The 14,934-nt window shown below is 46.2% G+C and overlaps 1 protein-coding gene across 1 annotated transcript in view; it reads left to right on the forward strand.

Moving 5' to 3' along the window:
* The first annotated feature begins 4,515 nt into the window (after positions 1 to 4,515).
* The window catches only part of DGKQ (diacylglycerol kinase theta), a 60,468-nt gene continuing 50,049 nt past the window's right edge, over positions 4,516 to 14,934 (forward strand). The window contains exon 1 of the mRNA XM_035140449.3: positions 4,516 to 5,283. Within this exon, the coding sequence (XP_034996340.3) occupies positions 4,938 to 5,283 (346 nt within the window). The 5' untranslated portion in view covers positions 4,516 to 4,937. The remainder of the gene's footprint in view (positions 5,284 to 14,934) is intronic.

Here is a 14,934-nt window from a genome sequence, read left to right on the forward strand (position 1 = left end):
ACTTGTGTAATAGCAACGCTTGGGCACCTAAGTTTTGTCACTATAGCTACTCAACTCAGCTGGGGCTAGAGTAAATAAAACGTGGAAAATGTAACACTGCCAGCCTGCACATTATGTTGGCAGCAAAGTAGCTTGGTTTTCCAAAACAAACGTGGGGTTTTTAACTAGCGCTTGAATATACTCAAACCATGACTTAAAAACACATGGGGTGAAACCAATGTTAGTAATACTCAGAGTAGACCCATTGAAATCAATAAGAGTTAAGGGGTCTACTCTGTTTATAACTTTGAACATCACCTATATAAATGTAGTCATTCCCAACATTGCATCTAATAAGTATAATATGAGTGGTTAAGCATTTACTTCAATAAATCTAGGATCAGTTTGGGCTGGGGGCTGGGGAAAGGTAGCTTTCTGTGAAAATATTGTTATGAGTTTGTGGGTGCTAGACACCCTAAATTTGTGAGTCCAGTAGTTTTTATAATTTCATCAAGCCCCCTGAAGCCCTGGATCCAGCAAGGGTTAAAATATAATTCAGGCCAGTCTACTGATGAGGTAATTGCCTGGGAGATGAGCCATTAAGAAAGCAAAAGGAAGATAATGGCCCATTATGGAGAGGGGCTCTGGGGCAGACAGCAAGTGTGTGGGGCCCCTCCTCCAGCCCTTGGTTAGTGAAAGGAGAAAGGTAGTGTCTTTAGAGTTGACCTAGGGGGAAAAAAGGTTGCAATCTGTTAAAGGTGACAAGCTGGAGAGATGGTCAGAGCACGGTGTCTGATCCCAAACAGATCCTGAACCTCCCACTGACTTGTGGGATATCTGATCCCAACTGATCCGAAACATCCCACTGCCTTGTGGGAGAAGCAAAGGCTAAGGAGTAAACCCTTCACAAATCTGGAGTGGAGTCCCTAAGACTGTTGGATGGCGCCTTGTACGCCTCCTTCCGGAAACTCGTACAGGTACATCCAAGCTGGTGCCAAACCTATTGTTCTGCTTTCCTTTGGACCCATCAGTGAGGCTGAGAGCGGGGTCTTGTCTGGGCAGCCCAGGACCTCCATCCACACTGCCGCTGCGTGCACCCCAGGGAAGTCACTTTGGTGCTGCCAACACAGTGGTTTGACTTCACTCCTGGAGGTATTTTTCAAAGCAGACGGATGCCAACTAACTAATAGAATCATAGAATTGTAGAGTTTTCGTATTGGATGAGATTATTTGAAGGTGTGTGTCCTTTGCTGCACATTTTGTTGCTGTAAACTTGCCTTGTGAATAGCAAAGCGGAAATGGCGGTATACAAATTAAAAGTGAAACTGAAAAAAATGAAAAGACCACGAGGGGCAACTAGCCCGACCCCCTGCAAGGCAGGAATCTTTTTGCTCAATGTGGGGCTCGGACCCATGATCCTGACATCAAGTGTCTCATGCTTTACCAACAGAGCTATTTATTTAATTGCTTTTAAAAGACTGTTACCTCCCCCCCCCCAAAAAAAAGTTCTTATTTTTACCCATCATCTTGAGTCCCTGCCAGGGGGGAAATGCAGGGTATAAATAATTACATAATAATAATAATCCCCCAAAGGCCTTGTATGTTACGGTGGGTCGTTATACCCGAGGAAAGCCTCTATGAGGGGCAAGCAAGGCTTCCTTTTGTGGTGGCGGAGCAGAGCGCCCTAACCAAGACCCCCCCCCCCAAGTGTCCCTATTTTCCAGGGACAGTCCCAGATTTACAGAATCCATCCCTTTTTCTTACTTGATCCCGTTTTTCCTTAGGATGTCCCTATTTTCATCGGAGAAATGTTGGAGGCTTTGGCGTTATCCCCCCCCCCATGCCATCTGAAGGCAGCCAACTACCGTAGGGAAGTTATTTTTTAATTATTTTTATTATTATTATAATAAAAATAATGGGACCCAGGTGGCGCTGTGGTTAAACCACTGAGCCTAGGGCTTGCCGATCAGAAGGTCGGCGGTTCGAATCCCTGTGACGGGGTGAGCTCCCGTTGCTCAGTCCCAGCTCCTGCCAACCTAGCAGTTCGAAAGCACGTCAAAAATGCAAGTAGATAAATAGGAACCGCTACAGCGGGAAGGTAAACGGCGTTTCCATGTGCTGCTCTGGTTTGCCAGAAGTGGCTTTGTCATGCTGGCCACATGACCTGGAAGCTGTACACCGGCTCCCTCGGCCAATAACGCGAGATGAGCGCGCAACCCCAGAGTCGGTCACGACTGGACCTAATGGTCAGGGGTCCCTTTACCTTTATTATTATTATGTTTTAATACATGTTGGAAGTTTCCGCGAGTAGCTAGGAGCAACAGTCAGATGGGTGGGTGGGGTATAAATAGTAAAATTATTATTTTTATTCTACAATAGGACGTCTGTGTTTTCATTGGGGAAATGTTTGAGGGTATGCAGGGCAAGATTTAGGTTTGATGAGGCCCTAAGCTACTGAAGGTAATGGGACCCTTTATATGACCAGCTGTCCTTTGTCAACAACAAATTGTTGCTGTTTTTTGTGTTGAATATATGCTATATGGTAATTTATGGACCTAATTGGTATCTAAAGCCATTTGCACATGCAGAATGTAGGAACCCTATATATAGAAATGAGGAAACCAATGATATTTTAGGGAGCAGGCTAGCAGGCAGGGCCCAATTTTTTGGGGGCCCCCCAAGAGAGTGGGGCCCTAAGCTATAGCTTGCATAGCTTATAGGTAAATCCGGCACAGATGGAGCCATGCTGCTTTTGCTGCGACTGTGTTTTGCAGGGGGTTGGACTAGATGATCGTAAGGGTCTACAACTCCAACCAAAGAAGAGTGGCAGACAAAATTGATGAACTATGTCCAGATGGCAAAGCTTACAGGCAGAATTAGAAACCAGGAAGAGGACCTCTTTAATAAAGAATGGGGAAAGTTTATAATTTATTTGAAAAGCTATTGTAAACAGTTACATACATCTGAACTATGTATTGACAATGATTTATAAAAATAGAGTTATGAAAGAGAGGCAGAGGGGAATTCACTTTCCATTACTTTCAATGGGAAAGTTCACATCAGGTTAAGTACCAGGGCCGTCTCTAGGCCCGGGTCCGGTGGCGCGGGGCGCTAGACTACCAGGGGCGCCGCTGCGCCTGCTGAGAGGCACGGCGGAGACCGCCCCAGGCGCGCCTCAGCTGTTCAGCGGCTTCAGGCCGCTCTCCGGAGGCGCACGGGCCTGGGGCCGCCTCCACCGCGCGCAGGGGCATTGCAACAGGGGGCGGACAGCGCCCCCTGGCCCAGGGCTGGCCCTACGGCCAGGCTGGGTTGTGCAGGGCTCCGGCCCTCCAGGCAGCAGCGCTTGGAAACGGGGCGGGGGCGCCGGAGGGATCCGTCGCACCACGGCGCCAGGTATGCTTAATACGGCCCTGTTAAGTACCCTTCAGGTTAAGTACGGACTTCCAGAACCAATTAAGTACTTAACCTGAGGTACCACTGTACAAGGGCGTACCCACCACGGGGCAAGTTAGGGCAGCTGCCCTGCTCTAGAAGCAGGGCTGGTGGGCAGAGGCGGAGCACAGCCCGGCGGAGCGCGAGTTCGCCATTCCCGCCGCGCCGCGCCGCACCCTCCCTCCAGCTCCCCGGTGCGCCCTCAGGCAAGGCCAAGCACGGCGGGGAACCAGGGAGCGCGGCGTGGTGGGCGGGAACGCTGAACTCGCGCTCCGCTGGGCTGGGCTCCGCCTCCGCCCACCAGCCCTGCTTCTAGGGAGGGGAACAGCCCGGCGGAGCGCGAGTTCGCCGTTCCCGCCCACTTTGTGGCCCCTCCCCTTCCGTGCCTTGGCCCCTCCCCTTGCCCCCCCCAGTTTTGATCCTGGGTACGCCCATGCGGCACTGTACATTGATTATTGCCTTCATTTTATGGATCAATAGTCTCATTAGCCAGTAAAATTCGTGTTAAAATTTCTTGTTTTAGGGCAGGGGTCCCCAGACTTACCGTGCGGCGGGCCGGTGCCCGCCGCGCCGACCGCGCGGTGGGCCGGAGGGAAGGGGAGTGCGCGCGCAGTGGGCCGGAGGGCGGGGGAGTGCGCGCCCGTGCGCATGCGCACACGCGCCCGTGCGGGAAAAAAATCACCGAAAATCGCTTGTGCGCATGCGTATGGGCCTCCCCTGACCCGGAAGTGCACCAGAAATGACCTCTTCCGGGTCAGGAGAGGCCCATACGCATGCGCACAAAGGATTTTCGGCGATTTTTTAGATCGCCGCTGCGCCGCGCGCCGTGAGAGCGGGCGGCGGCAGCGGGCGGCGGGGGTCGTCGCGGGCCGGATTGGAAGGCCGATTGGGCCGCATCCGGCCCGGGGGCCGTAGTTTGGGGACCCCTGTTTTAGGGGGTGTTTTTCATCGTCTGAAACGGATTAATCCACTTTCCATTACTTTCAATGGGAAAGTTCGCTTCAGGTTAAGTACGCTTCAGGTTAAGTACAGACTTCCGGGACCAATTAAGTACTTAACCTGAGGTACCACTGTACTGTACCTTAAGATCCTGCGCTGGTTGGAGGGTATGCTAAGCAGCACATGATCGGGGCTGCTGCCGTCGTCGTCCTGGCGCGAGGAGTTCCATCGGCCCTTCCCCGCTCGAGAGAGGGAGGGGGAGAGGGACTCTCGCCCACGCCGCCCGCGAACCCGGCATGAGGCGGTTGCGGCGGCCGCTGAAGCGCCGCCCTTCTGCGTCCCTCCCCCTCCCCTCCCCTTCCTCCTCCCTCAGGCCGCCTCTTCAGCCGCCGCCGCTGCCGCCTCCGGCTTCCCCTGGCAGCGCGGCGGAAGTCTCGCAAGAGAGGGGCTGCCTGCCCGCCCGTCTCCTCACGACGCGCCCCTGAGGGGGGAAAGGAGAGAGACGGAGACGCGGCAGCCCGTGCGTGCTCTCGCTCTCTAGAGGCGGAGGACCCCGAGCCGCTGCTTCCCTCCCGAGCCGGGCGAGCATGGCAGACGGAGCTCACTCCCAGCTTGGCGGCGGCGGCGGTAGCGGCAGCCGGGGCTCCAGCCCCACCGCCAGCCCCCTCATAGGCAGAGGGGGAAAGAGCCGCTCGCTGCCCACCACGTCGTCGTCGTCGTCCTCCTCCGCGTCTTCGCTGCACCAGCAACGGCGGACGCCGCCCGCGTCGCCCAAGCAGCATCAGCAGCATCAGCAGCAACAGCAACAGCATCAAGCGGCGTCTCGTGGGAATGCGCCCGGGCATTGCTTCAAGAGGGTGACCCTCACCAAGCCCACCTTCTGCCACTACTGCACCGACTTCATCTGGGGGCTGGCGGGGTACCTCTGCGAAGGTAAATGCGGGCTCCTGTGGGAGTGAGAGAGCGAGCGAGCGCGTGTGGGAGGGGGAATCCTGCAAATTAATCGATCGATTAATTAATTTGTATACCGCCCTCCAGCCGAAAAAATCTCAAGGCGGTTCACAGCATACAAATACAACACACACACACACACACACACACACACACACACACACACACACACGGAATACATAATTAAAAACAAGAACGTGTATCTCCTCACGACCCCTAGTGGGGGAATTACCAATAGAAGAGATGTGGGTTTTTTTCGTGTGTTAGGCGTGTGAGACCCTGAATTAATCAATTTGTTTCTTGGTATGCTGCCCTCCACCCAAAGATTTCAGGTGGTTCATAACATATGAATACAATGTACAGTACACACACATGCATAGAATACATAATATAAACAAGAATAATCTCACGACCCGTATCAGGGAAATTATCCATAGAAGAATCATAGAATTGTCGAGTTAGAAGGGACCGTAAGGGTCAACTAGGCCATCCCCCTGCAATGCAGGAATCCTTTGCCTGATGTGGAGCTCGAAGTTGTGATCCTGTTCTATCTATCTAGTTAGTTATTTTGTATGCCGCCCTCCACCCGGAGATCTCAGGGCAGTTCACAACATACAAACGCAACACACACACACACACACACACACACACACGATACATAATAAAAGCAAGAACGTTAATCTCACAACTCCTGATGGTGGTGTTATCAATAGGAGAAATGTGGTTTTGGGTGGGTGTATGTGTGTGTTAGGGACAGATTTCATTTTTCTTCCTATTTTGGGTGAGTGGCAGCCTGTCATCAAGAGAAAGGGTTAGGCAACAGACACGCACGGTCTCTTTTTGCAAGGGCTCCTGTGCCTGCGAGCAGGCAGAAATGGAGCTGGTGAAGCTTTCTTAGTCACTTGATCTCCATACCAGCAGCAGATGCAAAGGACTTCCTTTTGTAGGTTTGCCAACATTTCCCTTCCTGGTGGTTCTCGTTTTATCTTAAACCAACCTCTCAATGTGGGTTTCCCCCCTTCCTCTGGCAATGAAACTGCTAGCACATTTGCAGGGTGTGGTTTCAGATTGGACGTTCAGATTGCTACATTGCAGGGGGTGGGACTAGATGACCCTTAGAACCCCTTCCATCTCTACGATTCTGTGATTCATCTCTGAGTTGGGAAAAGCTTTTCCTGTTGCAGCAGCAGCAAATGCAAATCACTTTCCCTTGTAAGATTGCCAAGGTAGGGCTTTTGTTACTTAAATAGTTGCTTAACAGGTTGGTATCATTCGGGTGAAGCTCTTTGTGCCATTTATGTGCTGGTAAAAACTTACTGGGTTGCCATAGATCCAGATGCCAGGGACTTTTCCTTGTATATGTTTATGTATATGTGTATGTATATATTCCTGACAAGATAACTTTGTCTTGACATCTTGAGGTTTATTAGATGAAGCTTTTCTCATCACTTCGTTTTGCCCTGGAAAAAATCTCCCTGTTGCACCACAGCTGTAAGGGAATTCCCTCTTAATAGGCTTGCCACTACTTGCAGGTCCCGTTATCCAAGCACTTGTTATATGAAAATTCGCTTATCCAAACATGAGGCATTAGTACCCAAACCTTGCTATACACACCACTGATTCAGATATCCAAACAGGCAGACCTGTGTGTAGCCCAGAAACCATGGTGGGAGGGAGGAAGTGGAGAGATTGGACAAATAAGAGAGCATTTTACCCTTCCTTGTTTGCCTTTTGCAAGGTTTCAGTGGGTTTTTCCTGGGTTTTCTCTGGTTTTTTCATCATTTTGGGGCCAAAATTCTGTGGTTGGGAGCACATTTGAAATTTCCCCATAGGAATAAATGGAAATTGTCAACTTCTTGTGCAAACATTCACCTAACAAACAATTTCCTGAGAATGCATTGTGTTTGGGTAGTGAGACCTGTGTACATTTGTCTCCTGAAAAGCTGCCTGGCAGGTAGAAACTGAGCAGCTGAGTCCTTTATCGTAGTTTCCTCTCTGTTGCCAGAAACAAACTGGTCACATCATCTCAGAGCAAGTCATTCCATGGAAGCTGGTTGTGTTAGATTTGATTACTGAAGAAACTGCCAGCCACAGGTAGATTAGGATACATAGGTTGGTGATCTGGTGCAACATTTATGGTTTTCTGTGACAGGCTGTATGCCATCTTAGCTGCCACTGAGATTCTATAGGGACATACTCTCTTTTTGAGGGGTCAGAGATGAACAGATGCTTACGAGGGGTGTAAGTGTTAAACCCCTTCTGTGTGCACTTGAGTCTTTTGGGACTGGTAGGGTCTTGGTCCTTCCATGCTGATGGGCTGCTATTGGTGGGCTGAAGAGTTGTTCCGTAGTGTCCCTTGTTTACTGTGGTTTTCTGTGGTAAAATTGTCTCCTATTCTTCCATCTTGGAGGTTGTTAGGTCAACTTACGCAAATGGTATTGGTTTCACTAAAGGAGAAGAGAGAAGGGGGAATAGGGATGTGCCCTCCCCTCTGCTGCGCTTGCTAGCCATGCCATGCATTTGGTGCACATGACAAGCGGTTCTGTGCATGTACTGATGTACACTCATAGAGCTCCTTCATATGAATGGGGATCTTGGACCAGCCAGGATCACCTTTGCATGGAAAAACTCTGTGCAGACCCTAGTGTTGGTGTTGACCTTTAAAGCCCTAAACGGCCTCGGTCCGGTATACCTGAAGGAGCGTCTCCACCCCCATCGTTCTGCCCGGACACTGAGGTCCAGCTCCGAGGGCCTTCTGGCGGTTCCCTCATTACGAGAAGCCAAGTTACAGGGAACCAGGCAGAGGGCCTTCTCGGTAGTGGCACCCACCCTGTGGAATGCCCTCCCACTAGAGGTCAAAGAGAACAATTACCAGACCTTTAGAAGGCATCTCAAGGCAGCCCTGTTTAGGGAAGCTTTTAATGTTTGATGGATTTCTGTATTTTAGAATTTCTGTTTTTTTGGAAGCCGCCCAGAGTGGCTGGGGGAACCCGGCCAGATGGGTGGGGTATAAATAATAAATTATTATTATTATTATTATTACTAGTATGCCTGTAGACGCCACTTCTTATATGCATAGGAAGGGTGCCCAGTGTTAGAAACTTGGATATATAAGGTAATTGCCAAATGGCACCTTAAACCTAAGTTACAGTCGCCACAATGGACTTTCTAGGTGCCTTTTTGGGCACAACTTCACTGGCCAGGGTATGACACTTCTGTTGTTTGTCTTTCTCTATCTTGCCTTCCACCAGAAACCTACATTTTATAGTTGAAGTAAATACTGAACAACCAGAAGGTTATTCTGAACCAAGAACTTAATTATCCTTTATTCAGAACTTGGATTATTTTCACTGTGGTATGCATTCCGTCCTGTCTAGATTATTCTTTCTGAACCATGGCTTTGACATCCTTGTTAGTTTCAGGTAAAGATCCTTTTTCTTCCATCCAGCTTTTAGAGCCTGTTCAATATGATACTTTGCTACAGTACTTGGTTTTTATTGAGGTGGGGGCCAGTTTACTGGGAGTGAGATCTCTCCAGATAATTTGGTTTTTTCTCCAAACAGTAAGGAGACCATGATAAAAAGGGGAAGGATCATCTGGCTTTGAGACTTGCTTCTCTTACCTATCTTGTATCCTGCGTGTAAATCAAGTTATTGGACGCATTGAGTCTATTTGAACTTTTATGCTATGCATAATTTCTGAGTCTGCAGGGCTGTTTCCTTCCCTTTCCTTTGGAGGAAGCAGCTGTTGTCCCTGTTTGTTCTTGATGCATTAGGGTCTAAGCATCTTGACACGCCACACTGATCTGTTGTAACTTGCTAAGATGCAGACATCATAAGATGGCCTTGAGCACAAAGGTCGCATACAGAAGGGTGACATACGTTATTTAAAGATTTAGAGTAGCACTATGATTAAGCATTGCTCATATCCATATTACATAAAAAAGAGGGTGTGAGCTAGGTATGGAACCCAGGGAATGAGTCATATACTATATAGCTGGGTATAATTGAGCAATGCAGTAGTGTGTGTGTGATTATGCACCAACCAGGAGTTCTTTTGCATCAACTAATTTTGAAGACATTTAAACCAAGAACACTGAAGTGCCTTTTTTGCTTGTGAGAGGAGAGAGAATCTTATGCAAACTCACTTACAGAAGATTACACAAAAATGTTGATCATAAATAACAAAGTCTTGATGTAAAGGTGATAAATTATTGCTTGCCTTAGTCATTACTTCAATGCAAAGCAGTAATATACTTATCATGAACATGTTCAGTAGATCTTTCCTTCCTTGTTTTCTAGTCCCTTTAGCTGATAACCATTGAAATATTGACCCATAGATTAGTAAATAAGTACTAATATTAGTCTCTTTTGTAAAGAACATCATACTTCTCATGGCCATTTACACAGCTTTTTTTCCTTTCATCCCTGGTCCCATTTTAGTCAACAATCCAATTTCTGTCTCTTTCATAAGACGGTACTTCTTTCCTTCCTACACACCTTGATAAATTACATTCATTATGAATGGTCCTTGGCTAGAGGAAAAGTCAGCATAAAGTGTCTGCTCAGTGTGGTTATGCTCTGAATGTTTTAAACAATGGATATAAAGTATTTGAGGTGAACATTTGCAGTTAAGAAATAGCAATTTTGACTGCATAATTGCACTTTTGAGTTCATTTATTTAGCTTTGTAGGATTTTTGACTCAGAGCAAATTAATACAAAATTAAGGCATACAATTTGTTTTAAAGTACTTTGAAAATGTTCAGAAATGCTTTTTCAGGAATGCTACTGAAATGGGCTACATTTTAACCTATTTTAATCTTTTTTACATCTCTGAAAACTTTATCCATAAGTTAGAAAAACTAAATAGGATTAATTACTATTTCTCATTACAAAGAGTTCTGAAGCAAATAGCAGTACAAACAGCTCAGCCTACTTGGTTGGACTTGTATGCTTCCATCTCTAGGTCTGTGCCATCAATTTTCTTCAGTATTTACAATGACTCACCATTAGATCTGGTCATATATAATGTTTTTTATCTAGCCATGGCTAGGAGATATGGAGCCTGACTTGGGCTCATGTGCTGCACCCCCCACCCCCATGTAAATACTCCCTTGCCCTTCATTGTTGGCTGTAACTATGAGGTATTGTTGATGTCTGCATCAGTGGATTCCATCTTAATCTAGGCATACAAACTCATTTAAAACCCTGGTAAAAAGGGGAATGTCTGTTTGGGAATGATACAGACATAACATTGTACTATAGTTAAAACACATTGTGGATGGGATAGGTAAAATTCATGTGAGGCAGTAGATTTGCTATGAGCATTGTTTTTGTTTACTGGGGTTAATGGGAGTTGTAGTACAACATCTGGGGACCCAAGGTTGAAGAACACTGATGTGGGTGAAATAACAAGGGAGTTAGAGGGAACGTGTAACCCCCACAGCACACTCCAGATCGCAAAAGTAGACCTTAACTACATTCAGATAATCCGTTAAGGTTTGGTTTGGTGAATCAGAAACAAGTAGTGATGAATCTTGGGCTCATGTGCCCTGATTTTCCTGCACATAACAGGAGAGTAACAGGTGTGTCTAAATCATTTGAAAAATAATACTTTAGAGCTGTCTTGCCCCAAAATGGCACCTAGACATTTTGTTTTGGCGACTGTAACCTTGGTTTAAGATGCCATTTGGCAACTAGCTTATATATCTGAGTTTCTAACACTGATAGATTAGTTTCCTTTTTGACTTGGATCCCTCTACCTTTTGAAGTTGCTCTGTAAAAATTAATTTCCCCAGCATGTCCACCCCCCATTTATTTTAGTTACGCTTGATTCCACTGTTGTTTGAACCTGCCATAGACCTTCTTTGTTGCTCACTTACTGGAGCCTGACCTTCCTCACTGATCCATTGAAAGTTGATTCACTTAATTAGCAGTAAGGGAAGTGATGATTCAACCATGAACTCATAAGCGATATTCAATGTGATAATCTAGAATTTTGACACCTTTGTGAAAATACTGCTAAAATTCCTGTGCTGTTAGATAGTTAGGTTCAAGCATAATCCCATTATTTATCACACATATACCAGTAATATTTGTGAAGAATGCTCAGTTCTCTCTTGATCTGGTCCTTCTGAGTTCAAAGGCTGTTTGTTGAAAAGAGGACTGCAATTCCAGGATATTTTCTTATTACTTTCTCTTGATTACCAAAACTGATCAACTGTATGTTTTTGGGAGCTTCATGCCAAAGGATTTCTTAAGGAGAGCCGACAGTTTCTGTAGGAACCAGAAAAGGAAATTTGAGAGAAGTATAGGACCAGTAACATGCAAAAGTTTTCAATTTGCATATAGGTCCTATGATCACTGTTAATACATTTTATCACTTAAGGCAGAGATTTTCAACCAGTGTGCCGTGGCACCCTGGGGTGCCTTGAATAATGGTCAGGGGTGCCGCAGGCAACACTGGCCACTGTCCCTCTTTCTTTCCCTCCCTCCTCTGATGCCCTCTTGCTCTCTGCCTCCCAAAGGCTTGCACAGCTGTTTATTGCAGCAGCCCTGGCTATAAGCTCCACAGGTGAATGGTGCCAGGTGAATGGTGCCTGCAGGTGAATGGGTGACATAACTGGGCTCCTGACCCCCACAGGGGTGCCGCAGAAAGAATGTAGTCAGTCAAGGGAGCTGTGGACTCTGACTTAAGGCATCCAACGAGAGTTTGATATACTCCATATAATGCTTCTGTTTCAATACCATGGCTTGCTTTGTGAGGCAAACATGGTTATAAAGGCCCTAATTTTCTAGGGAGATCTCCCCCTGCCCCACAATGCTGACTGTTGTTTCGGGGAAAAGAGCAAAACTTGTAGATTTTATAAAAGTTACCAGTCATCTGAGTGCATTTTCTGGAAACCTAAGTAAATTTCGGGTTGTGGCAATCCCATTGGCAAATAATACTCCAGACTGAAGTTGAAGAGGGAAATGACATCACTTAAACATCTTTGGCTGTAACTTCTTTCTTAATTCAATTGCAGCACTGCCACAGTGAGTAACATTTCTGCTTCAATTAGGCAGTTGTTTCAGGCCTCCTGGATGTTGGACTATTAGGTTTCCTTCCATACATGCATAAGCCTGAGGATCTGGTGTTAGTTCCACTGTGCTAGAATTGATTTTCTTGGCCATTGTGGTTCAGATTCTGCACTGCCTCCTCCTGATAGCTTGTTTATCATTTTCCCAGTTTTGACTTCATTTCTAACTGGGATTTTCTGGTGAAAAGTATGGGCCTCCCCCATATACCACAGGTCCTCTAGCAGGTATCAACAGTGGCCTATAACTGCTAAGCAACATTCCAGGGCACAGTTATGCATCACTACACTTCCTGCCCATGGGCCAAATCCATCCAAATGGGATGATGGACTACACTCAGTGCTCAGAGTGAAGCCTGCTTGTGCCATTAAATCTTGTAGCAGTTGTTACTTTCCAGACAGGCTAAGTCTTCCCCTCCCCGGAAGCATACACCCAATGTTGATTGAATGAACATTAGGTTAGAAATAGCTATTTTTACTTCTGGTTTTCTAAGAAACACAGCTATAAAAGGTCTTTGCCACACCATCAACCCACAATTTAGAAGTCAATAGTGAGCTTGGTTTTGATGTCTATATCTTCCTATGGTAAATTAGATAGGCATTTTCTGTGCATATTTCTGTCAAGCTTTACCTGGTGATTGCTTTATTGTGTATTTTTGAGATGTACTTTTCCATTTAGCAGCTAATTTTTACCTAATGGTGAATATGGGGGTGATGGCCTTATCTTGGAAACAGTTGTTCAACCATTGCCACACTGTGCAGTGTTGTCTTCTTCCCTACCCAGTCTTTTTAAACAACAACAACAACAACATATTTTTTATTTATGATTTCTTGGTTTACAAAAGTATGTGCAATGTCTCTTTTTTCAAGTTACATTTTCTACAGATCAGTTTCATTTGTTGAGACATTAGTGTTACATTAGGAAGAAAAGGGGGAAAGAGGTGAAGGGGGCCATGGTGAGTGGTGGTGGGGTTGGGTGGCAATGCTTCTATTCTACTAAATGTATGTGTGGGGGTTTTGTGTCGGCATCTCTTTACTACTTGCTTGTGTTCCTTTGCTGGTGAGAGAGGTTGGGGTTGGCCTACGGTGTGGTTGTTTGTGATTGGCTGTGGTGAACTTTGTTTCTTGTGTGAGTGGGGTGGGTGGGTGTTTTTCTATCAAGTTAGCCATATTGATTCATATGCTGTTGGCGGATTCTTGTCGTTGTCTTGTTGGGCTGTGTATGTGATATAGGGGAGCCATATCAGGGTGAAGGCATCTTCTTTTATTTGTCCCCGTGTCAGTTTCAGTTTATTGGTTAGTTTTTCTAATAAAGCTGTTTCCCATAGTATTTGATACCATTGATCCATGCTTACTCCTGACAGGTCTCTCCAGTGTCTGGCTATTATGCTTCTGGCTGCTGAGAGTAAGTAGGTTATGAGCTCTTTGTGATGTGAGTGGGCATTATTAACTTGGAAGTTGTTTAGTAGGGCCAATTCTGGGGTGACTTCTAATAGTTATTTTGCATATTTCCTGTATGATTGTTGTCCAGAATAGTTTGATTTTGGGGCATTCCCACCACATGTGGAGTTATGTGCCTGTGGAGGTGCATCCTCTCCAGCATTTTGATGAGGTTCCTGGGCCTATTAGCGCTAGTTTCCTCGGTGTTAGGTACCATCTGTAAGTGAGTTTCAGAGTGAGTTCTTTCCTTTTCGCTCATATGGATTTAAAGGGAGGTTTAGACCACATTCTGGTCCACTGAGTGGGGTTAATCTCATAGCCTATGTCGTCCTTCCATTGTTTTTTTATTACGTCTAGGGGCTTTGTGGGATTTTGTAGTAGTATTTTGTATATTGCAGATACCATCCTTTTGCCAAGTCCCTTTGTTGTTAGGAGGAGGTTTTCGAAGGTTGACAGGGGCATAGTTGCTGCTGATTTTACTACTGTATCCTACCCAGTCTTGTGTTTCCAAGTAGTCCAGCCATTGTTCCTCTCTCTTACCATTCTGAGCACAGTGTCATGTTGTCTCTTCCAGCCTTTAGCAGCTACCGGTATTTGCCTGTTGGAGCCCCTGAATGTCCCTCATATGGATGTGTAGGCTGCCAACTGCTTGGAGGCAGTTGCTACTTATCCCAGGAGAATTGCTGGGTCCCACATCATAGGGTTCCCCTCCCCCTTGTGGTTTTTTTATGCAGCAAGCACTGAAGATATTCTCTCAACCCAAGATACATGTCTCATCTGGGAAGAAGTGCGCACATACACACACACATGGTTAGGTTCATAATTAATCACAGACTGGTTTTGCCTATCTTGATAACCTTGATAACCAACTCAAGTTTGAATGATAAGGTTTTCTGAGCTGCTTGTTCCTGTCTAAGAAGCAGTTTGAATCAATATCTTGCAACTAATGGAAGGCACGACCTTTTGTGATGTAGAACTTGGAAGTCTTGAAGGGGAAAAAAACACATTTCAACTGGCTACCCATCCGGAAGCCAAATTTATTTCCAGGACTACTACTAAATTATTTCAAAACCTTTTATAACATAACCCACCAGCCATACATGATGATACATCGGGT

Source organism: Zootoca vivipara, chromosome 15 (assembly GCF_965207765.1).
Source record: "Zootoca vivipara chromosome 15, rZooViv2.hap1.1, whole genome shotgun sequence".
NCBI classification, from domain to species: Eukaryota; Metazoa; Chordata; class Lepidosauria; order Squamata; family Lacertidae; genus Zootoca; species Zootoca vivipara.